Raw genomic sequence first — 25,283 nt, 5'->3', positions numbered from 1 at the left:
TGTGAGGAACACAACACAATCACTTCATTTCAGGGGCTCAAAAGTAACTGGACAATTGATTCAAAGGCTATTTCATGGGCTGGTGTGGGCAATTCCTTTGTTATGTCATTATCAATTAAGCAGAGAAAAGGCCTGGAATTGATTTGATGGGGGGGGGAAGAACAGACAACATGCGGTCAAAGGAACTCTCTATGCAGGTGAAACAAGCCATCCTTAAGCTGCAAAAACAGAAAAAAAACTCATCCAAAAAATTGCTACAATATTAGGAGTGGCAAAATCTACAGTTTGGTACATCATGAGAAAGAAACAAAGCACTGGTGAACTCAGCAACGCCAAAAGACCTGGACGTCCATGGAAGACAACAGTGGTGGATGATCGCAGAATCATTTCCATGATGAAGAGAAACCCCTTCACAACAGCCAACCAAGTGAACAACACTCTCCATGAGGTAGGTGTATCAATTTCCAAGTCTATCATAAAGAGAAGACTGCATGAAAGTAAATACAGGGCGTGCACTGCAAGGTGCAAGCCACTCATAAGCCTCAAGAACAGAAAGGCTAGATTGGACTTTGCTCAAAAACATCTAAAAAGGACAGCACGGTCCTTGATTGATGATACCAAGATCAACCTTTACCAGAATGTTGGCAAGAAAAAAGTATGGAGAAGCTGTGGAACAGCTCATGATCCCAAGCATACCACATCATTTGTAAAACATGGCGGAGGCAGTGTGATGGCTTGGGCGTGCATGGCTGCCAGTGGCACTGGGACACTAGTGTTTATCATGGATGTGACACAGGACAGAAGCAGACGAATGAATTCTGAGGTGTTCAGAGACATACTGTCTGCTCAAATCCAGCTAAATGCAGTCACATTGATTGGGAGGCGTTTCATAATACAGATGGACAATGACCCAAAACATACAGCCAAAACAACCCAGGAGTTTATTAAAGCAAAGAAGTGGAATATTCTGGAATAGCCAAGTCAGTCACCTGATCTGAACCCAATTGAGCATGCATTTCACTTGTTGAAGACTAAACTTCGGACAGAAAGGCCCACAAACAAACAGCAACTGAAAGCCGCAGTAAAGCCCTGGTAGAGCATTAATGAGGAACCCAGCAATAAACCCAGCATCTGGTGATGTCCATGAGTTCAAGACTACAGGCTGTTATTGCCAGCAAAAGGTTTTCAAACAAGTGTTAGAAATGAACATTTTATTTTCAGCGTTTTAATTTGTACAATTACTTTTGAGCCCTCAAATTAAGTGATTGTGTTAAAAAAAAGGCTTTAGTTACATTTTTATGCATTTTTTTTTCTTTTTGTTCAACCCACTGAATTAAAGCTGAAAGTCTGCAGTTCAACTGCATCCTGAGTTGTTCCATGTAACATTAATTGTGGTGATGTACAGAACCAAAATGAGAAAAAAAGCTGTCTCTGTCCAAATATTTATGGACCTAACTGTATATACAAGTGTGAAAGACTCCCAGAAAATTCAGAGGAACTGGCAATAAATACATTTTGCAGTAAATGACCTTTACAACTCCAGGTCAATGTTGTTTCCAAATGACTTTTAAATCTTCAAAAAGTACATTCTCCAGCAAATGAATGCATTAAACACACTTTATTAAAAAGTACATTTCTATAGGAAAATGGTAGAAAGTTTTTTACTACATTTTTACTTAACATGCAAACTATTTTTTGATGAAAATTAAAACTGGACAAATGTGAGGCATGCAACACAGTAATTTAATTTCTAAAAGTTATTTTTGCATTTCTATGCACAGTCACAGTTGTCAGAGATATGTTCTGAAGGCTTTATCTTGACAGTGTTTCAGTTTTAAATAACCTAGTTATTATTTTACAGTTTAGATAAACTTCACTTTTCAGTATTTTATTCTACATGTCTACGTATATTGCAATTATTGAGTAAATTAAAGCTACACTAGCCTCAGACATGTTTCTTGATAGGCTGTGTCTAGAACAAAGCATATACAATAGAAACCATTTGGTATTGCAGCTGTATGGCTTATCCAAAATTTTGGTTTAGTGTGTGAACATCATGTTCACCTCTTCATTTTGTAAAGCTAATGGCTATAAATGTCCCTAACTGCTTTGTCTTAACACCATCGGTATTCTGATACCCTCTGTGGTTGCAATGGTTTATCTCTGTCCACCACAATGGTGATTTGCCCTCTTTGTTAGTGCTGGTGAACACTATCACCTAAATAGAAGTATATAAAAAATTCTAACTTTTTTAAGAGGTCACCACAAGAAAAGATTTTTTTTCTATATACAAAAGTTGAAATAATAGTTTTTGCTATGCATACACTTTCATGTTTATTGCTGAATAACTAAACTGTAAAGCAAGCAATTTCGGCAGTAGGTTTATTGTACAATTTATCAATATTGGCCACACTATTCAATTACAGTTGCATTGTGATCAATATCTTATTTTCACTTAAATCATTCATACATCTTTATTACCTTAGACCTGTACTAATATAGTATATATTTAATACATATATTCTCCATTGTATTCTTCATTCTATTTATGTGATCCACGTTTAACATCTAGCATATATTGAAAATCAGAAGAAAAGACTTTGTCTATCAAAATGTTCATGAATTGTAAAACTAACAAACACTTAGTTTTACTGATAAGTTTAAATAAGACTGAATAATATCACAGGTCAAGATTGTGAGAATCAACAATTTTGAGTTTTCATCAGAACAGAAATAGAGGAAACCTTCCAATAGGGATATCTGTTACAGTGATAATTATTGCACACTCTACACATAATAGAAAAAAAAAAGTTATGATGTACCTAAATCAACAAGGTCTTATAAAGGGCTACATGCACCAATCTATAGCACAATGAAACTTCAAACTTTACATTTAGACAAACAGTTCTCCTATACATAAACTAAAGTCCCACGTTGAACTTTGCTAATTCCGGCAGGTGGTTATTGCAGAAAGGGAAAGACAATGTGCCTTCCGCAATATTATGTCTAAATGCTCCAAGAATATCTGAAAAGGGTGAGTTGCGCAAATTAAGCGTTAGCTTTGGTTGCCAGGGAAACCCAGCATTCCCGACTTCCCACACAGGCAAGTGGGAATTATGTCACCAAACAAGATGGCCAGAAGAATTAAGAAACATGGATGGACCCAATGTGGATAGGTAAGTGCCGAAGGATTTAGTCTTGCTTTAAATGATAAGAATTCAAGATGAGCAAATACGTACAGTTTGATTGGCTTTGAGTATAGGCAAAGGCTCTTTAATGTTCCAGAACCTCTTCTCTGCTGGCAATATGGCCTCTAATAACTAGTGGTGGGGTTGATTTACTTAAGAAAACAAGGTATTTGCTTGAACTCAACTGGATGGTTAAAGACAGCAGAGATTCACATCATTCCCAAAGCTAACTATCTAATGAAAAGAGAACATTTACCAAGCTATATTCCCTTTGTAAATGAGCTTTAAGGGGAATGCTGCCTGCTGTGTACAAAATAAAGTATCTGCACCAACTACAACCAACTGAAATATTTTGCAAGTAAAATACTTTTTCTTTAATTTCCTTTGATATGGTTAGGTAGTCTGACAAAGTGAAGAGCCTAAACTTCTTTCCTAGATCAATCTTATTACATTTGTGTCTGGTTTTAACTTAATTTAATATTAATAGGGTAGTGCATAATCGGGGATAATTATCCAGTTGTTTATAAAACATTTTGTACGCCATTTTCCACACCCAGCTGAGTAATATGTTTATTATAAGGGTGGATAACAGACTAAACTGTATCACATAGCAGGGCTCTAGAAGATTTTTGAACCCCTGACAAAATAAGTGGAATCATTTTTTTTCTGTAATAAAGTGAGAGGTTCTTGGATTCTGAAAGTGTTTACCATGGCTGCAATGGCTTTTTTAGAAGATCAATCACCAGTGTCACGTTAAATTAGGATTTGACAGAGGGCTTATATTAATAATAAGTACGGCTAGAATACCTGGGACACCATTCAGTGTGAGGTTATATGCTAGTTTACCCAATGGTTTCAAATAGCATTGATGGATCTCCTTAGAAAATGAAAAAAGGGGAATTGTTTTTGTTCTGGAAATAAGATCTGACTGGGGAAACAACAGGGGTGAACAGAGTGAAGGAATTTGTTGATTAATTGCTTCATTAACTTGGAAACAATCCTTTTTATTTTAGAGGAAATGTGTGAGGAAAGTAATCAGTCTGTCCGCAGCTTAGCATGATTTTCCGCACTACATTATGTTACCAAATTTACTGTGAATGTCTTTTCAGCCCTCATTGCCAACAAAGATTTATACCTTTATTTTGGGGCCTAGCCACAGGTTTTTTGTGCATTCTCTAATCAATTTTTCATTGTTTCATAAATGACAGGAGAAAGACGTAGTAGTTTCTTCTAAATGAACAAACCAGCCTTTCATTTGCCCAGCTAAAGTTGTTTTCTTATGTTACAAACTGTCCTGGGAAAATCAAACTTATCTAATGACAAGCATTGTAGTTTAACACTTTCATTGTATAGGCTGTAAGACAAAAAAAGGTAAACTTTCTAATGGACATAATTTTATTTCCGTCATTTTAATTTAACAATTACAATAATAAATAGAAGCATGTGATCCGGAACTGCTCTATTCGTTATAGGGAACCACAACTAATATTGACAGCCTGGTCGGACAGCTACTGACAAATCCACCCGAGGTTGACTGTTAGCTGTCAAAGAGGAGTTTATAGACTAGGAAGTCAGGTAGGCAATTTTACACATTGCAGTATCTAAGTAGAATGTTTTCTGTTCCCTTTTTTTTTTTTTTACCTCATCATAGCCAGAATGGCGGAATCATTTTACAGATTGCCAGGTTAGACTGCACTGAAACCATAGTATGTGCATTCATGAGAGCTAACAAGATGAAAAAAGAAGTAAATAATATGGATAAAAGGCTCTATATTCTGGATTGTGCTATATTTCCCATAAATATTTGTGTAGTAAACCATTTCCTTTCTAGATGCACAGGTGTCCACCCAGGGCATAATGAAGAGGTTTGCATGTTTGCATAAATAAATATAGGACTAGGCAGTTTCCATTTTTTCACTAAGATGCTAAACCGTGAAACACTAAGTACTGGGAGTGTATAGCAGAGCTCTTGTTCTGCAAAAAAAACAAAAAACACAAAAAGAAACATAAAAAACATACTTACCTGCCTGATCAGAGTCCTCTTTTAAGAGACTGCTGAGCTGCGCACAAGCAGCTCTCTGTAAGATGCCAGGAGTCAAATGTATTATTTTAAACAAAATAAATATATTTTCAATCTAAATAAAACAATATTATGCATGGAAAAAATTATAACATTACATAAGCAACTTCCTCAACACCTATTGCATCTAATTACTTGACCAAGTTCTATATATTCACTGGGGTTGAGGCTGTTTATACTAAGAAAAGTCATTTTTTTTTCTCTTGCACCAGCTCAGTGAATGAGGTAAAGCTCGGCAGGCTTCAGCCATGCAAGTGAATGGGCAACATCATTTGTCAGTAATTCAAACCCTATGTCGTATCCTATGAAGATAATCTTTCTTCACATTTTCACAAAATAAATATCTCCCTTCAATCAAATTTAGCAAATCACGTTTGTCCAGCTATTACATTCTACATTTTGCTTTCTAGGCTTTGGCATTGAAAAAACATTTTGGTTGGTATCTTTTTTTTCTTAACAGATTATTGTCCTATGTTGTTGTAATTTGAAGGAATATATCTTGTACTTACATAAACATCCAGTATTTCATTGGTTGGTCCTTCAGCTAAAAAAGATTCACCTGCTGTGCTTGATATTTCATTTGGTCGCTTATAAGTGAACATTGTTCCCCCACCTTCATATTTTCCAGGTCTGTCAATTGCCCAGTTCCCATTGATGATTGATCTACCTGATCGACTTCGAAGGGCTGGCAAAAAATATAAAAAGAAGTTCAACCATCAATTGTATTACTTTGAACTACAAAGATACTTATTGCTTTATAACATGAAAAAACGTTTTAGATGTGACCTGCTGCTGCTAAAATTGTCATAATGATTGTACTTTAAAAAAGGAATAATAAAACCACAAAAAGCACATAGCAAAATCCATAATAATGGTAGAATAATAAATGATAGAAGTATACTAAAAATGCAGAGCCTTTGAGATGCTTTGAGATACGTCACTAAAAAGATTATATGGAATTTGTGTTCAGAAGTATTCTTACCACCCTCACAAATCATACCAAAAAGAAAAAAAAGTGATGTACTATACTCACAAGTTAAACTTTATTGCAATGTATTATGTAAGTTTCTCCATTGAGATGCTTGACTGGCTCATTAAGTAAGCAGTAAGGTGGAATCATTGTCCAGTATTAAGCAGGAAGCAGAGTCTGCATATATATATACTGAACAAATATGTCTCTCCAGAGGTACACATATGATGATAAACTAAACAAAGAAGCTATTAAAAGTAAAAATTGATAAGATAATGTATAAACAACTGATTGTTTTATCTTGTATATCTTATCCTATAGACTGAAAATGCTAGTTGCCTTGTTGTCTTTGGCTTTATTCCTAAATTAGGAGTTGCAGATTAGGTGATTCAAATATCAGAACTCTTTATCTGCATAATGTTCAGTCTTTGGTTCAAGTTACCACCGATTTACCAGGGATGGCAAGCAATTAGTGCTTTTGAAAAAAAAGTCTTCAATGAAAGACTTCATACTTTCTTCCCCTTTACCAAGAAAGTATGTTATATTATATTTTCAAAATGTACACTTTATCAATCTAAGGCAGCCTTTTTAAAACTTTTTTACTCCCATGAAACCCTTGAAATAAGTTTCAAATTCTCAGTGAACCCCCTATAAAAACAATTTTTGGGGGTTAATAGGAAAAAGCTTAAACTGGTTGCCAGTGTAAGGAAAACTCCCCTACAGAGGTGCTGTTTAATACCTTTTTGTTAGACATCGAAAAACAACGCTAGGGTCATGCAACTGGTTCTGCCATGTGGTGTTGGCCCCAGAACTATGCATACATCATCAAATGATTTTCAGGCAACTTCTAGTAAAGAACAGTACAAAATTCTTACTAACTTATTATTAATATAAGTTTCAAAATTAGTCAGATTTCATATTGAATGCAGGTTTATATCTGGCTAATTCCAATATTTCAGCTCAGAATTTTTATATGTAGTTTGAAATGCTGTGTAAAATTGCTGAATTCTAAATTGGATTTAATAAACAAGCTGTCGAAAGATGGATGTCTGGAAATATAACAGCCATGAAATGAAGTGTACTTTTTCAGAATCAGCGAACATATATTTCTAAAAAATTATAATTTGACCTTTGGAGACACTTATATAGTGATTATTTTTTATTATTATTAAACAGGATTTATATAGCGCCAACATATTATGCAGCGCTGTACATTAAATATTGTGTAAGGTAACATCTATATTAGAGTTTTGTTAGCCTTTTTAACATGGGGGGACCCTTAAATCTACTTTTAGGTCTTCAAGAAATCCAACTATAATTAATTTATCCACAGCACACAATACATTAGTGTGGTCCGTGTGAGGAATACCTCTTACAGTGCTGAGCATTAGGAAGAATACCAGCCATACAGTGATCTCTCCCCAGCTGGTGTTTCCCCATGTCATAGAGAAAACTTTCATAAAGTATTATGAATTAACAAAAAAAATGTATATGCAAAGCAGTTAGGGAAACCAGAACCCACTCAATGGAATGACATTGTTGTGGGGATATATATGGCGAAAATTGCAGCTTCAGCTCCAGAAAACCTTGGAGGACAAAACTATGGGTATAACTATAGCTAATTTTTTTTTTTTTTTTATAAATGGCAGGCTCTGGTAGATTATTTATTTTGGAACTATCATATTTAAAGTGGATGTGAAGGCAAAGATCTAAAATCACAACTGAGAAATGTGAATGCAACCTTTAAAAGAAAAAGCAAGGATATGGATTCACAAAGCAACTTCATTGTTGTGGGGAGTCTGTGGTTTGGGATCTTATTGGAATCTTGAACACAACGCTAATAAGGGTCCACCCTCCCCCCCAATTTTGTACCCTCACCCAAAGGTATGAGTAAGGTAAAATCAAGCCTAGAAATAGGAACAGTTGATAAATCAGTCTATTTCATGGATTTTAAAAGTTAGCCAGGAATCACAAGCCTCGTCTTTTCTTATCACAGGTTTAGATTTCATCCACATAGAAAAAAATCCGTCACAATAATACATACATTTTAAGACAGAATGGGCAAGAATATATTACATGAACTGGATAAAAAACAGCAGGATAAGAGTCTCCCAAACCGTAGATGATTGTCAACAGGATCAGTTCTTGTTTGGGTTACAAGCTGTTAAGTATACCGTTATATAAACACTGCATGCTTTGCTATTGCCTCTCCATCTGCTTAAACTTATTTGAATAGGAAGTCACTGATATTTTCATTTAGAACATGGACTGTTCATTTGTGTGTGCATCACACAGATCTGTACATTTGGAAACTATGTCTGTATCTCTTTGAAACATATTATCTAAGATTTACAATACCCATAATAGCATTCATACACCTAATAAACACTCCATATTCTGCCTAAAGCTAACACTTTATATCCAGTTGCTAAACAGCAATTCTCCTTACAGGAGTGGGTATAATAGACTTTTTCCCCAGCCTTCGTAAAGTGATTTTTATGTTATTCTTGCATCATTTTCATCCCATAACTGGAGCATTCACTGTACCTTCTAAACAAGACAATACTTCACACCAGGGGTATAGAACACCATTAGAAGATCTGTGTATACTTTCCAAGGGAATATTACAACGGTGTCTGGATTGCTGGCCATCAATCATGATAACATCAAATTAGAAGCAATTGGAGTTATCTGGGGAAAACAGGCAGCTTCTGTCCCAGCAATAGACAATTGTCTTATGTTAAAAATATTCTTTTATACTGTTCTTAAGCACGTTTTACTACAGGGGTGAATGGGTTTTGATCCTGACACTTTTCGGGTCACTACAGCTATGTGTGCACTGCAGGTGGAACCATCTAATGAGATTGTTTTCATTCCTTTCTGCCCATTGCCACTGGTCGATAGCATAATACCTTACTGCTTTATGCCTATTGTGCTTTAAATTTATTAGTGAGAGTTTTCAAAGCATGAAATACAGGGTTCTACTAAACCTTACTAATAAAAAATTGCCACCAGACAGTTTTTTTTTTATTGCAGAAGGTACAAGAAATACTGTTTCTGGAATAAATTAAACATACCTGCCTGAGTGCGATATAAGTGTTATACATTTTGCAATAAATGTACTTAACCAAACTAAAACTTTTCTCCACAATCTTAATTTCTGCTACAAAAGAATGATCTTACTTAAATTCGGATTAAGGGCCCTGCATTTAATGCAAGCATTATTACCTTTTCATTTAGAGTCCTGAACCACAGTAATAAATGGCCCTGTTTACATATTTAAACTCCGCTCCTTTAGCTGCTTTAAAAGAGCTTTACTTCCTAGGGGTAGTTAAAATTTCAAATCATACTCCAACCATTTGAAAAATATAATCCCAAGTATCAGATTCTATACAAACATTCCCTACCTGATGGAGTATTACCCTCTACCTCTATCACATATATTCAGATTTTCCTGGATTTATTTTATAGCCAGTAAACCAGCCACATTTCTAACTTTATTCTCAATTTAAAAACACACGTTGTCTGCATGAAACACATTTGTGTTACATTACCCACTAAAATCCCAACACAAATGGCTAATATAGAAACAAGGGGATCCACAGCCAGGTTGAAAATTATTGGGCCATTTATAGTCATCCTTACATCAAATGTCTAACACTGCTGATCTGACTTGTGGACCTTGTGGGGGCCCCTGTAGGCTGGGGTGGGTCTGAGGGCCTTTGTGCAGTGGCACAGTTTGCACCTCCCTATGTCCGCCCTAGGAATTTCCAGGTTTTCAAATATATTACCCTTTTACATTACATTACATAAATATTACTTAAATAAGTATTTTATTATGAAATGGGTCAAAAGCAGGTGGCAGCTTCAGTATAGTTCCCGTTTCAAAATCACAATAAATCACATAAGGTCTGATGCCTTACCTCCATAATTATTTTTTCGACATGCAAAAAGCAATGAAATGGGTAATATAACAAATAAAAATGTATTGCGTATGAAATTGAATAGAAAATTAAAATTCAGTTCATGAATTTTAATTTTCTAACTAATTTCATATAATAAATAAAAAATATACCACATATGAAATTGGATAGGAGCACAAAATTCATTTTATGAATTCTAATTTTATAGCTAATTTTAAATAATAATTCAGTGCAGCAAAAAAATGAATATTGTAAATACCTTGTATTACCTATTTTATTCCATTTTGCTTGTCAGTGGTCCTGAAATAATGATTCTGCACATTTGGAGATGTTCAGATGGTACAGAGTTGCCACTGGTGAATTACAGTAAAAATAGAATGTTGTATCTACTGAAATATTTTAGTGTCAGATGAAGGTATTGGAAAAAAAGACTGCTATAGCAATGGGTAAGGTATATCCAATATTTATACCTGGGTGCAGTGTGATATTAGAAGAATTTTACAACCATTATTTCCTTATTCTTTCGGTCTAAAAAAAAGAATTATTATACATTCAACATTCATCCCATACAAGTATACCTATACCTATTCTCAGCCTTAAAGGAAACCCGTACGGAAAATAATATGGAAGCTACCACTGCTGACTTCTCTTTTAAAGGAGGAAATATCCTTTCCTCCCATATCAAAGGACATATTTTTACATGGACAGCGTGATCTCGCACAGACCCCGGAAATGCGGGGCCGCCTCCCTTATCTCTTATTTCAGGGAGAGACGCCAGCAAGCGCAGTCCTTTCATGACTGACTGCAGATGCCTCTCCCTGTCTCTCTGCCATTCTCCAATTTTCTCAGTAAGTACTCAATACCTATACCATTTTACAAATCAATCTTGATTGCAACTCTAGCTTTTTTCTAACAAATTCCACACTTTGTACTCATTAAGAAAAATATTTATCTTTTATAGAATGGGCTACCTAATTAGTCAGTTTACCCCTACAGCATCAGTAAGTAAGTAAATCCACAGTGTTTTTTTAGCTTTTCTAATATGGCATCCCACTAGCATACTCATTGAAACTTTCTTTCATCCCAAAGTATCTAATTACTCAAAGACATCCTAAATATTGCTATTCTGGTATCCTTTTAATATATAATTAATATAGAAACCATAGAAACCTTTTCATTACCCACAAATAAGTAAGTATCACTATCTTTCTTTTATTTCGAAGATGGACATCATTCACTATAACTGGTTTTACGTATCCTTATTTGCTTATACTTTTCTCTAGAACAGCAAATGTTCACCTAGAAGCATCCATTATACTCCCACTACACTGCCAACTCTCTTAAATCTTAGGCAAGTCAATTAACAAATCTTTTTCTATTCATTTTACATGTAAATGACTGGGTAACACTAATACTAATCTCAATACCAAATTACTTTTAGAGCCACTTCATACTACCATCACTCATCTTTTTAAATTGGAACCATTGGCATGGACGTCTTGCAGATGTTTTTATTCACTCTTAATGAATGTGATTACACAACTGTAAGTAATTATATTTAAATTTCATGCTTTGTACTCATGCATTACAATTTATGATTTGAATGCTTTTCTTGAAATAATTGAAACTTTTTGTTCTGTTATATTTTTTCTATGTACATGATATTGGTATCTATAGCTCCAATCTTGCAAATCTCAAATCATCCCCTGAGTAAGCCTGAAAGGCGAAGCAAGTCAGGACTTGAGATATATTGTTGAGTTGTATGTTCACTATTTGTACCTTAACCGCAAAACTATTTTGATGTAATCACAATTTATGTAAAACATAGCAACCCTCACTTTATATCACTGAAATATAATTGTACTAATTGTAGTCTGCCTTAAAAAGCCTGCTTACTTTTCTCGCCATAAAATTATCTTTTTTAAATGCTAACTCCTTGACTCTTTTTTTTCCACCTGGAATGTATTTACCTTATTTAAACTAAAACTTCAATAAGGCTTTTGGAATGTGACATTTTTGCAACTCTCTCAAAGCTTTTTTTTATCCAGTAGCCAGAACATTTACTTTATTACCTGAGCAAACCAACAATTTACTGCAGGAATAGAACACTAGTAGAGAATCTATTTATGCTTTGTAAGTGAACATTACAATGGTGTCTGAAAGGTTGGTGTTCATATCATGATAGCATCAAACAGGTAGAAACTGGAGAATGTGGGAAAAGTTGCTGCTTCTGTCTGAAATAAAGCTAATTTTGCTATGTTCCAGTGCATTCCTTTACTCTCCTTCTGGGCCTTTTTGTTACGCTATCATTAAAGCTTATCAGACTCTCAAACAATGATGTGGCCAATTTATTTTCCAAACGTTTAGTGCTTGTAACTGTGACCCCCTTTTACTGGCCAATTGTGATAGAAAAGGTTTCTGACATTTTAGTTTAAAATAGAATTCCCAAAAGGGCCTCATATTTCACAAAAGTCAATTTTAATTAGGATTTCACATTCTTTAATACATCTTCCATATATTTATGGAAAATGCTAACCTTAATTGAACAATGCTTTTACCGCTTAAAGGGTCAGACATATAAGTGCTTGTACGTGGTAATTATAGTAACATTTATAGATTTAATGAACCTGGGTATTATACAGTTAGTTAGATTACATACTGATGAATGTATTTAATTGAAAAGTGACACTTGCCCCAGGTGTTTGGCAGTAGGCACAATGCCAAGTACTGTGCTCTTTTAGCATCTGGCAGACCTCATAGAAATCCTGCAATGCATATTCCTTCATTTTTACACCTCTTTCAACTGTTACTGTAACTAATGGTAAATTAGGCAAATGAAGGCTGGAACATGGGCAACAAGTACATTAGAGACCACTTAAACTTTTTCTTTAGTTACTGGAAGTGCTCTGCTTACAATGTGAATATGTAAATAGCCATTTAAAAATTAATTGTAATAATTGGTATACAAGAGGATAAGTCAGTCAATATATCCTTTGAAAGTCAAATTATTTGTGGTTTAAAGAGCATATGTACTGTAGTAATACATTTTTTTTTGAAAAGTAAATGCTTTATTCAATTCAGTTCCACTTTTAAAACTCCATGATCAGGCAGATCATTATTGCACAAAAGGGATTTTCTTTCTGCAATAATCCCCATTTGCCTGATTGCTCCCAGAATCCGTCAAAAGAGTTGTGCATGCACATCCTCCGCTTTGGTTGCCAGAATACCCAGCAATCCCACCTTCCTCTGAGCATGATTGAATTTTTGAAGTTACGTCATTCCGGACAGCTAGTAAGATGATTAAAGATCGTCTCCAGGAAGAGGAGAAAGAAGGAAAAGGAGCCTAGGGTTTTGCCTATCACTATCACATACTTAAAAAGGCATGCATACACAAGGCTCTTATGATGCCTAACATGGAATATGGTTAATACACTCAAGTTTTCACTATGAAAGGAAAGGGAAAGAGTCACATTGACCCCTGTTCCTGGAAGTACTAGGTATTTTACTTTAATCCAGCAGGCTAATGGGGTGGGCGGATGGGCTGTTAGCTTGACCTACTTATTAAAAGGGCAAGTTAGACTTCCTTACTGTATAATTTAAAGTATCTTGCCCCATGGTCCATGAGACAGATTATTTACTAGGTAATCTCAGCAGAGGCCTCAGGCCTGGAGGACATCCAAGAAGCCCAGACTCAACCCCAAGGCTCCTGCTGTAAACCAGAGGTAATGTACAATTAGTGAGCTGTGCATCTGCCTGGAATTTTACAATAAGGTTGTAATTGAAAGCAGTTGTGTGTTAATTCTATGACTTCACAGACAATGCAAACTGGATGCTTTCTCTGTACCTGCTGTGCAAAAACACACTTGTGTGCTGTTTTACTAAGATCATGCTTGTCCTAACAACTCAACAATTGTGCTTTCCATTAGACTGTAACTTAAGGATACAAAATCTGATTCTTGGGTTCTTTTCCAAGTAATTGGTGCATTTTTAACCCCATCCTAATTTTATTTATCACAGAACATGATAGCACAATCATTTTCATCACATACAAGATGCATGTCATACCCCATACTGAGGATCCAGTAAGTTCTAATTAGTTGATTTCAGAAGGCATTGTACAAGAGGAGGTCACATCGAAGAGCAGGAAAGAAAATTCATAATATTACAGGCAGAAGAAAGAAGACCCCCAGGTGTTGCTTAAGATCTAGGGACCTGAGCACAAACAAGGGCAGTTAGCAGCTATAGAGACAAAGAGGGAGGCTATTACTCAGGATTATGCAGAAGCTCCCTTACTTAATATGTCATCGGTATTGGTGCTCAGCCACCCCCAAGCTTCCTTTATTTAACCCATAATATTCATTTTTATTTCTGACTTAATTGCTTTTGGAGATATTGCTTTACCTGGCTGCTGTAAAGGATGTATCTGGGGCCCTTCAACAGTAGTGGAACATAACTAATGCTAATCTTTCCTTACTATATTCGCAACCAAAAAAAAAAAAAAACAAACAAAAAAACATTAAGTCAGTTGATACACAAATGTTGACCTTTCAACAAGTTATACTGCTGAAATTCAAGTAAAAGCACTTCCTACAGTAATTTATTACTCCATAGTACCTGCAGTTATGGAGGTCAGGAAGGGCTTGTTTTGATTCCTATTTGGTGTTAAAGATATGTGGACGTTTCAGTGTGTTTGAATGTCAAAAGACTGGCCACAGTCCTACTTTAACCTAAATTACTGTAGCTGGCAGCAGATTATAACCGTTCTAAAAACATCCATAATTTTACAATTTACCTCAAATCTGAGCATATACAAAGATAAAATTACCACAGCTTTGTTAGCACCAAAAAGTAGAACTTACGACACCATTACTGCTACAGGAAAATAGCTTTGGCACTTTCACAAAACAACCAGGCTGAATGGTCATCTGATTAAAAGGTATCAGAAACGTAAAAAAATAAAAAGATAAAAAAAAAAAGTTCATATGCCTAATCCACTGAGATCTGTAAAGCAGCCTTTGAAGAAAGTGTTTTTCCAAAAGCAATGCTTGAAGCAATAATTATACAATTGCAAAACCAAATAAAGACGTATAGACAGTTTTTTTTTCATGTTAATAGATGCCAAAATACTGGGAATGTTTAAGCCTTGCAATAAAATGAACACATTGTTTCAATTACTAACAGTTTTTATTCCCAACAGATCACCTAAAATAAACATTAAATTGCTTTTCACTGATCTGCAATGTATTTTTGTTAAATGCAGTAAAAGGAGCAATAGCGTCACGAGACAAATTTATAGATCCTAAAGTAGTTGAATGGCTGTTCATATACAACGCTGGATAGAAAATCTATAACATAAAACTATAGGTACATTAAATAATTATAATTAAATAAATAATGTGAAAGGCTTGTTCTTTCTTGCAGGAATGACTTGGAGCACTACCTGGGACATGGAGACAACCCCATTCTTCACAGGATCGGCTTTTAATGTTTAGCAGAGACACATAGGTTTTCATCAAGCAATAATATGACTTTATGTGGTTTAATGGAAACTGGCCAGGTGCTGGACAGATTTGCATCTATGGGAACAGGCCTAAATGTTGAAACCCAACATAAAGACTTGCATATTACAAAAAATATAGATCATATAGATATGTAACAATGGTTTATGTCCCATTTTTTAAAGATTTTTATTATGGGGATGATGTGTGATGAATATCAGGCACAAAAGGTGAGAGTATGCAATGATTTTGCATTTTGTTCTTGGAACTTAATTTTGCTTGCACCCCACTTTATAATTTGAACAAAAACAGCCGACATTCACACAAAAACACTTGATCCAAAAATAGGTCTGAACCGGCTTGGGACTACAAATGACCAAACCACTGTAATAAACATATAAATGTTTTATTTAAATACCATTTAATCAAATCTTGTCATTTTATATTCTTTTGAAGAGTATTATTGAAATCCAGTAAAGCACTATGGATAACTATTTATGTGTGTATTACATTGGGTCAGTTTGTTGTAGATCATTAGACAGGTATTTCTGTGTTTGGTTGTACTTTGTACTGATGGACTTACAAAGTTTAAGACCTCACTTATTTTGTGTATAAAGTAAATTTAAAAAACATTAAAAATGTATTGGTATAAAGTATATTTATTCAAGAACAGATGTTGAACAACTGAGTGCTGGATATTTAACATGCCAAACTAAAAAATAGATCCTAACAACAAAAATAAACAATAATGCCCAAAAAACAATGAAACTCCATAAATGATATACGCATTGGCTAACAAAATGTACTAGTATAATCACTAGTTACTGGTATATAGTAGATTAAAATTACGGCATTTTATCCCAAAACTGATACGGATAAAAAAAAAACAACAAAAAACGTGCAGCATAACATGCAGACATTGCTTCTTATTACACTGATGGCACATGTAATTTTACAGTCAGAAGCCGTACAGTTGCCAGGTATATAGAATTAAAATGAGGGAATGAATTAGAAGTTAAGCAGTTAAACTTTAATAAAAATTAAAAAAAAATAAAATTTATGATTATAGTAACTTAAAAAGAGGATACGTAACGGTTAAATGAAAACCTTTAGAGTACTGGAAATGCCTTTGACATAAATTTGCAATTAAGGCTATTTGTACAGACATTGGATTTCAATTTTTAAAGGAAATTACACTATAATTTTACAATGAGGCTGTTAACCAGAGTGGACCATTAAAATGAATGTGGTAAGACTTTGGATTGAGCATTCGGGAAATCTAGGATCATGTAAATTCACCAAATTGAATGTTAACGCCTACACAAGTAAAACAAGATACAACGTCCGACAGAATTAAGGTTGATCTATTGCTTTTATATGCGTTTTTAAGCACTATTATTAGCAATTCAAAGCTTGCTTTGAAACGCTGGAAACCACCAATGACGCATTTTTCCGTGTTTTTAGTGCGTTTACGTTTTAAGTGCATGGGGATTTCAAACATAGGCTTCAAAAGCATCAGGTTAAACGCTGGGGAAAACGTCCGTGTAGACTAAGCCTTAAAAAGACCTATCATCAATGTGATTGATATACTAAAAATTGTTTAGATTGGTAACCTTAGAAAGTAAATTATAATCTTACAAGAGAAATTTTACTAAGCTTAGAAAAATGAGGTGAGGCTTTGCTGACTTTAACCATACAGCCATGTTAAAGCAAAAATCATGCTTAGAAACCCATGTCCATACAATCAGCAATTTGGCTTCACAGATAAATACACAAGTATAATTTGGAGTAAAATTAGGTTATATCTTAAAGTTTGTATATCTATATTATCAGAAAAGAAAAGTATTTATTTTTAATAGTAACATTAGGAAGATCTCCTAATATTACAGCCACTACAAAGTACATCTATTACAAGAAAATAGTAAAACTGCTCTGACTTTAAGATGATTATATGGCTAAACAAAACAGAAGCACTGATGTCAACAATGAGGTGTACTGGGGCTCCTCAACTAAACATTTTGAAAAATACAGCTTTTCAATATAAGTGTAACTTTGCATGGTAGTTTTCATAGCAGACTTGTTTCATCCCATCTTAAACTCTTATTCCAAAAGAAGCTGACATCATACATATAAATCTTTGTCTTAAGCTTAGAATATTATTCATTACATTCATATTCTCTGCAGAACTTGGCATAAGACATTGGAAACTGTACTTATACACAGAGTTTTAATTGGACTCCTGGGCAATAACATTTAAAGGCAGCTTAAAAAACAACAAAAGAACACATGCCTGCTATTTAAACGGGATGCATATTTTTTCAATTTGATTTTAGATATGAATGTAAAAAAAGGTGTTCAATATAAATAATCTCATCAATACCGGTTAACATGTAAAAATGTGTTTCAATATATATTTTTATAGTTATATAGGGACATAGAGGCAGACATATTTGCTAATGAACGGGTTTTAGTTTTGGCTTTGACGTGTTATGCAATATTTTTAATTAATGCTTCTTCAAAGTCTGTAGGTCATTTAAAGCACTTTAAAGTACATCTGCCAAGGTGTTCCACTATCAAAAGTGGACCTTGTACCAATTGTCATTTTTATAATTGATGTTCATTTATGTTTGGTGGCAGAATAGTTAACAAATATTCTTACTAAATATACTTATATTCCCCAGTTAATCTCATTTTGTTATCTTGTTTGTTAATCCACTACAGGTAGTCCCTGGCGTAAGGACATCCGACATACAGACAACTCCTAGATATGAACAGGGCTTTCCTGCTCCCTCATGTGCAGGATGGAGAATGGCGGTTTGCAAGACTTCCAGAGAAAATCTTTTGCTAAACACAGCTGAGACTGAACTCTATTGCAATCTCTTGTAACTCTTTAATGACCAAGAAACTCTGCAGTTGCTTTTTTTTTGCATATTAAAGCACAACTTGCTCCAGAAGTTAATGAATGTGTATGCGCCATAAAGTTTTTATTTTTTGCTTTGTTTGTGAGTGGGGATGTCCCGCCTGCCTCACACAGACGCTGTTGCTGCTCTGCATCTCCAAAGAGATGGGTGACCACCCCCAGAATTTGCTATTGCTGCTCGCATCTGCAGTGAGATGTGAAGCACAATGCAGAAGTCCTGCATTGTGCTGCGCATCTCACTGCTGATGCGAGCAGCGGCGTAGCCAGGACCCGGGTGGTATTTAAAAGCAGATTACTCAGTAATCTGCTTTTAAATTTCCCGCCCGGCCACGCCCCCCGACGGACCGGCGGCCCGGCATTACAGCGGGACCATCTGATCGCCGCTGGAGCGTGGGGCAAAGGTAAGGGGGCTTCTAAAGTTACCTCGAGTGTGACTCGGGATTACTGCTTTTTGCATGTAAAAGCCACCCCGAGTCACACTCGGGATTACCGCTAGGGGGGTTAAAAAACACATGCACTTTTACAGACTTCAACAATGTGCACTCAAAGCATAGCTATCTGATTCTCAAAAATACTATTCCCAACAATAAAAAAAAATAATATTAATAAACTATAAAAGTATTTATATAGCGACAACATGATGCACAGCGCTATAAATTAAATAAGGGTTGCAAATGACAGACAGATACAGACAGTGACAGAAGAGGAAGAGAGGACCTTGCCCATTAAGCTAATAAATCAATTTTGTGTTTGAATAAGCTTAAGACAAAAAATTAATTCTGAAACGTTATACTATTTCAAATATGACAAAGTACAATAAAAAGTTTTAAAAATGTCAAATATAAACACAGGTGAGGGAAAAACATGTTTAAATCCCTAACCTCCAAATCAAAAACATTTGGAAGATATACAATTCATCTTTCAAAGTTTGGCTTCTAACATTCATATTGGAAACATCACAAAACAAGAAAGAACAATACAGATGGTTTGTTACAAAGTTTAATTATTTGCTGAATCAGGAACAGCCTACTGATCTATCACATCATAAAATGATTTGCCATGGCAATGATACAATTAAGCTAAATAATAAATAAATGACACTAAATAAAATCTAAAGCCAAAAAAATAATCCTTAGGCCTTTAGCCGTTCACCAATAAAAGTGCCATAGTTGTGCTGAGTATGTCAGTGTCTGGATTAGTTAAGTAAGCTTTCTCTGAAATCAACCACCATAAATGAATAACTAGAGCAGGGGTTGGCAAACTCCAGCCTTTAGGCCAGATACGGCCTAGCCAGTAGTTTGTTCCAGCCTAACGCGCCCTGGCGGAGCCGGGAACAAACTCCCGGAGCCGCATACGGCTCTAGAGCCTCCTTGTGGTGGCTCCCTTCCCTATTTACCCCAGCCGGCGTCAACACTTCCACCGGTGGGATAGATAGGGCACATTCCCTCTCCTCCGTGTGCATTGGGGAGGAGAGGGATTTCCCTTCAGGGGGCATTCCTGGTGGGAGGGACGGAGCCATTAGGGCAGGACTCGAGAGAGAGAGTCCGGCCTTGTGTGCTCCTGCCTCCCCCTGAAATGGCCTACTGGCCAAAAAAGTTTGCTGGCCTCTGATCTAGAGCATCCAGGCACATGGTGCAAAAGAAAAAAAACATTCATATGCAACTTTTATTTACAGAATCAAATAAATAAAGCAAAAGATGCCAGAACCCCCTTTTGCCTGAATAATAATCACAGGCAATATCCATCTAAAGAAATACTAAACACTTTCACATTGCTACACATATCACAAAAATAGTATAGTTTTCAGTGCATTTCCCCAAAAGAGCATGTTATGCAGTGCTCCCACTTTATATTTCAGGCAGTACTAAGCTTTAAAGTTCTGTAGCTAGTCTGCAGCTTCAATGTCGTACACTGATAGAGGCCTAAAATTGCCTTCTCAATTTGTGTTTATGTAACTTCTTGCACCAATATGTTTTTTCATGTCGCTATTTCATAAAATTTTAAATTGTCAAGGTGAAATTACTTCACAAGCAGAAGTACCCCCAAGGTAGTGAAGCTAATTTAATAAAAGAGTTGAAAAAGTTCACACAATACAGTTGGGTTGATTTACTAAAGAAACACAGGATGTTCAAAGATGAATTATCACCTTGCAAATAGATATATCACTAAGGTTGATGAATGTCCTGAAAACTCACGTTGCAAGGAATATCCAATCAGCTGCAAGGAAATCTAAATACTATGATTTTAGAGCAAATGATTGGATTTATTCAAGTCAGCAGAGCTTCAGCTCATTTACTAAGCTAAATTGATACTTGACTTTGCTTTGTGAACATCCTACCCTGTTTCCCCTATGATAAGACACTGTCTTTATTTTTTTTGAAGGCCAAAATATGCTCTAGGGCTTATTTTCAGGGGGATGCCTTATTTACCCATGAAGAAGACTACAGTACACAGTTATAATTATGTGAACAGAAAATTCCTGTTTAGTTTTTTCAGCATCACCTGATTAGAAAATTTAGGATAATATTCACATTATTACAGAAATCAAAGCCTGTCTGTAGTGAGGTCTCAGAAAAACTTGCTAGAAGTCATAAAAATCTATAATATATATTTACATTTTTTTTTCTAAGAAGCCAGTAGCAGATTTTGTATGGGAGTCTGTATATTTATAAAGCCTAGTATAGCCATTTGTGTCATAAGCTCTGGGGGGGGGGGGTACCATACCAATTAACTTGTTAATTAGGAATTAAAATCTAACTCCAGGTTGTACAAAAATCTTTCTTTTGCGGATAGGATAGTCTTGCACTGCAAGAGTAAATTATTGCCTATGTCTAGAGGCAGAGTGAAAAGAATCCCTTGTTCCCCTTGAAGTTTAACTTCCATGCAAGCACAGTCTTCCACCTCTTCCACAAGCCTTTACAGCCCACAATCACAGACACCAATCTCTTCTCCCAAAATGCTCGGGCAGCAACTCTATATGGTGTAGGGAAATATAAAGTGTATGCCCACAACTCGTGGTTGGATGGAAGAAAAGTGTGCCAGCTGCCAGGTGGATGAGGACTAAGGTCAGTAATGTCCTGTTAATAACATGAAAAATGAACATTTTTCTGAATCTTAGGTAACTTTAGATAAATTAGGGTTATCTTTAAGTAAATACATCTAATTATAGGTTAAATAAATTTCACTCACCTAAGTAGTTGTTGCTTTTTGCCATCTCTGTAACATTAATTTTCATGGCCCCTTCCGGTATTTCCACAATTTTATGATAGCCAACTTTTGTTAAAATATGCTTGAAGACACCTGAAACAACTCTGCATGCTGTATTATCTCCTCCACAGACTCCACATTTGTCAACCACTTTGTCTGATCCCAGGAAGTCATCGCAGCCAACCATCTGTAAAATGAAATCCATATATGTATACTTATTAGTGATTGTGAATGGAAAGTCTTTTATTCCTATGGAAACATATGACATTTGAGGACATTTGTTTAAGAAATTATAATTAAAGCTGAATGAAGCGCTTTTTTTAACCAGGAAAAGAATGGGTTAAGGGTTAGAACTGCTGTCTGCTTTTTTGTACAGGTGCTCTAGTAAGATCAACCATGCACTTATAGATCAGCATTTGGGGAGCTATGTTCTTATGGGAAAAGTTCCTATGGTGTCACCAGCAAGGGAAGAAAGCGGTTTGATAACTTGAAACTTTTTCTTTAAAAAAAAAAACAAGTAATTTTGATTACCATGAAACTAAAGTGATAATATTACATACAGTATTAATTGCCACAATTTAGCTTTTTGTTTATTGAGCAGTACACGGTTTTAAAGTAATTATAAAGATTATAAAAAAACACCCTCATCTAATTTTAAAACCACGAAACATACACTTTAATTAATTTAGCATTATTGGTATGTTGAGAAGGACAGGAGTATTTCCTCTAGAGCTCTTAAGAATGACAGGTAACAACAGAAAAGGATGGTAATTAGAAGCATGAGACAGGCATCTTCAGCAGCTGTATGGCTTCACGTGAATACAGGTATTGTCCTGGGTAACGTCAATGATTCTTCACATCAGTTGTTAGGAGTCACCAAGGTATTGGCAGAGGTAAATGCACCCAATTAGCTGTGAAAAAGATACCGGCTTTGCTCATTCGGCACACAGTCAATTTAAAAGTTAAAGAGAGAATTCTTTGACAAGAGTTTAAGGCAAAGATAATGTTAAGTTCATCTAGCTGTTTATTCTGTATGGTATTAAAATCTCTGAATCACAATATAGGAACTCTAGAGTATCGTCCTACCAATTACACTGCTCCTTAAACTACTGAAGATGAACAAAGAGGTAATATATCTATATATTCCTGGTAATAACCATGAAATGCTGTGCTTTTAATTATTGAACACAAAGAAGCCCTGTGAGTCTAATGTCTAACTACCATAAATTTGTTACAGTATTTACAACAGAATGGGTATCCCCCTTGAGTACTATAAGATAACACTTAGTTTAAGCAGAATATGCATTACAGTAAAACTCAGGGCAGTTTAAATTACGGAAGCCTATCATTGTTGTAGAATTTTAAAAGCTTGAGGACCTTATTCGGTGTAATAAAACCTATATTGTTGGTATTTGGCAATAAGCAGTAGTCTTCTCCACAGTGGAACAGAGAATACATGAAGCTAGCTTTGTAGGTAAACATTTTAATAAATCCTAGAATACATGTAAACTATAACTGGTTTATATTTAATATGCTTAAAATCACCCCATCACCAAAGGGTCACTGATAAAACAAAGGTCAGCCCTAAAAACAAGTTTGTTTATTTTTACCTCTATGGTACCCCAGGGTTTAAAATGCTACCACCCTTCCAGGTGGGTTGATTACTTTTATTCCTTCTCTATTTGAGAGAGAGAGAGAGAGAGAGAGAGAGAGAGAGAGAGAGAGATACATAAAAAACTAGCAAGCTGCCATGAGATGAAGCACACCAAAGATCAGACAGGTGGACAACCTCACGCTCCAGCTGACTTTTCCAGAATGATCATTCAGACAGGATCATGCTGAAATTGATTTGATGAAGAAGGGAGATGGGCACAATAACATGTATGCTTTCTACAGCACATCATTTGGAACTAATATATATATATCTTTATCTTATTCAATCACACCAGACTTGCAGTCACAAATAGCAGGTAGAGCCTGGGCTACTGTGTAATGTAGATAAGTGGGGTTAATCAAGGAAAGCTCTGCTATTTTATTCAGTCATTAACTGGTGAAAGACTTACCATAAACAAAACTGGACAGTAAAACCAGTAAATCTCTCTTGTATACTCCATCAAAGGGTGTCACAACGAAGAACAATTCCGACTATAACACATTTCATATGTTCCACGTCGACACAAGTTGTACTTTGATAATTAAATGAGATTGTGTAAAATACCTCAATACAATATTATGGAGGAATGTTTAGGGAGAGACATCACACAGTTATTGTCTCTACATACCATGGAGAACAATAGCTGCCAAGCAGAGATTCAGCTCAGAACATCTGCTTCCATTTGGGGGGATAGGAATCCGCTTTCTATACACTAAAGATTATTGTACTATAAATATGGTTAATATAAAACAATTGGAGTTGTTAGGTGATTATCCAATAATGCCAGAAAACACTCACAGGCCTAATCCTCACATGGCAGGAACAGTGTGAACTATTAAGGGGTAACAAGGCATGATAGATTAAATACAGGTGGGATATTGCACTGACCTCATGCAATTTATTCTTGTGCGTCTGAAAGAAAGCGCTTAGCGTTATAACTGATTGCTCCCTAATGAAACATTTCTTATTGTTATAGCTCTGACTCAAAACATTACTATACATAATTTAATTGATATGTAGCTATAAATGCAGTAGAGGAAAGCAACTGCTTGAGAGATGATTCTGTTAATTTAATGGAAGCACAGACATACTTGGCCCATAAGCAACCTAAAACTTAGCTGCTTAAGCTCCTTAGTCTGGCTAAATATTGACATGTGATCAGTCACATCAATAAATTAAAACATAAAAAAATACATATTTCATACATAAGAGACAAATTTACTGTAATAGTAATCAAAAAGGTATAGTAAATTTCTAGTTTGAATCTATAAGATGTCAACTTAATTGAAGCGTATGTAACTAGAAATTACAGGGCCCCATGGCAAAAAACTGAACTGGCCCCTAACAGAAAAAAATACTATTGTACAAGACACTAAATGCCATGATGGGTGACAAAAGACTGAAAAGCAGTGATAACAGGGTATGTTCCTAATCCACATGCCTGTCTTCATCTGCCTACAGTGTGCCTTTAGTTGTCGCTTCTATAAACGTGCAGCTATGTGCGTGTTACAGCATATAGCATTTTATGCACACTCCCAGCCTTATGCACATGTACAGTAACAAACATGCGCACTAATACCAGTCACACATCAAGGAACCATATTTAGGTCCCTCCAGGCCTAGGCTATGGTTGCGGATCATGTTATCCACTTCCCAGTTTATTCAGGTGTATTCTGCCTGACTGCCATTCCAAATACATGACCTTAGCCCTGCTTCTTGTCTACCACATGCGCTGACCTGGGAATGTCTTGATCTCGATTCTTGGTAGCCACCTGCCCTGACCTTTGGCCATCTTGACTTTGCTTCCCGCCAGCTGCCTGCCCAGACCCCGGCCTAGGGTTTT

At 35.6% G+C, this 25,283-nt stretch overlaps 1 protein-coding gene across 1 annotated transcript in view; it reads right to left on the bottom strand.

Moving 5' to 3' along the window:
* Nucleotides 1-25,283, bottom strand: part of THSD4 (thrombospondin type 1 domain containing 4) — a gene marked incomplete in the record, with an annotated part of 385,569 nt that overhangs the window by 25,315 nt on the left and 334,971 nt on the right. Inside the window, 2 exon segments of the mRNA XM_072402303.1 lie at nt 5,778-5,953; nt 21,769-21,973. Coding sequence (XP_072258404.1) covers nt 5,778-5,953; nt 21,769-21,973 — 381 coding nt within the window.

This window comes from Pyxicephalus adspersus, chromosome 2, assembly GCF_032062135.1.
Source record: "Pyxicephalus adspersus chromosome 2, UCB_Pads_2.0, whole genome shotgun sequence".
Lineage (NCBI taxonomy): Eukaryota > Metazoa > Chordata > Amphibia > Anura > Pyxicephalidae > Pyxicephalus > Pyxicephalus adspersus.
The sequence above is the reverse complement of the archived record's forward strand: the minus strand, read 5'-3'. Positions and strand labels throughout refer to the sequence as shown.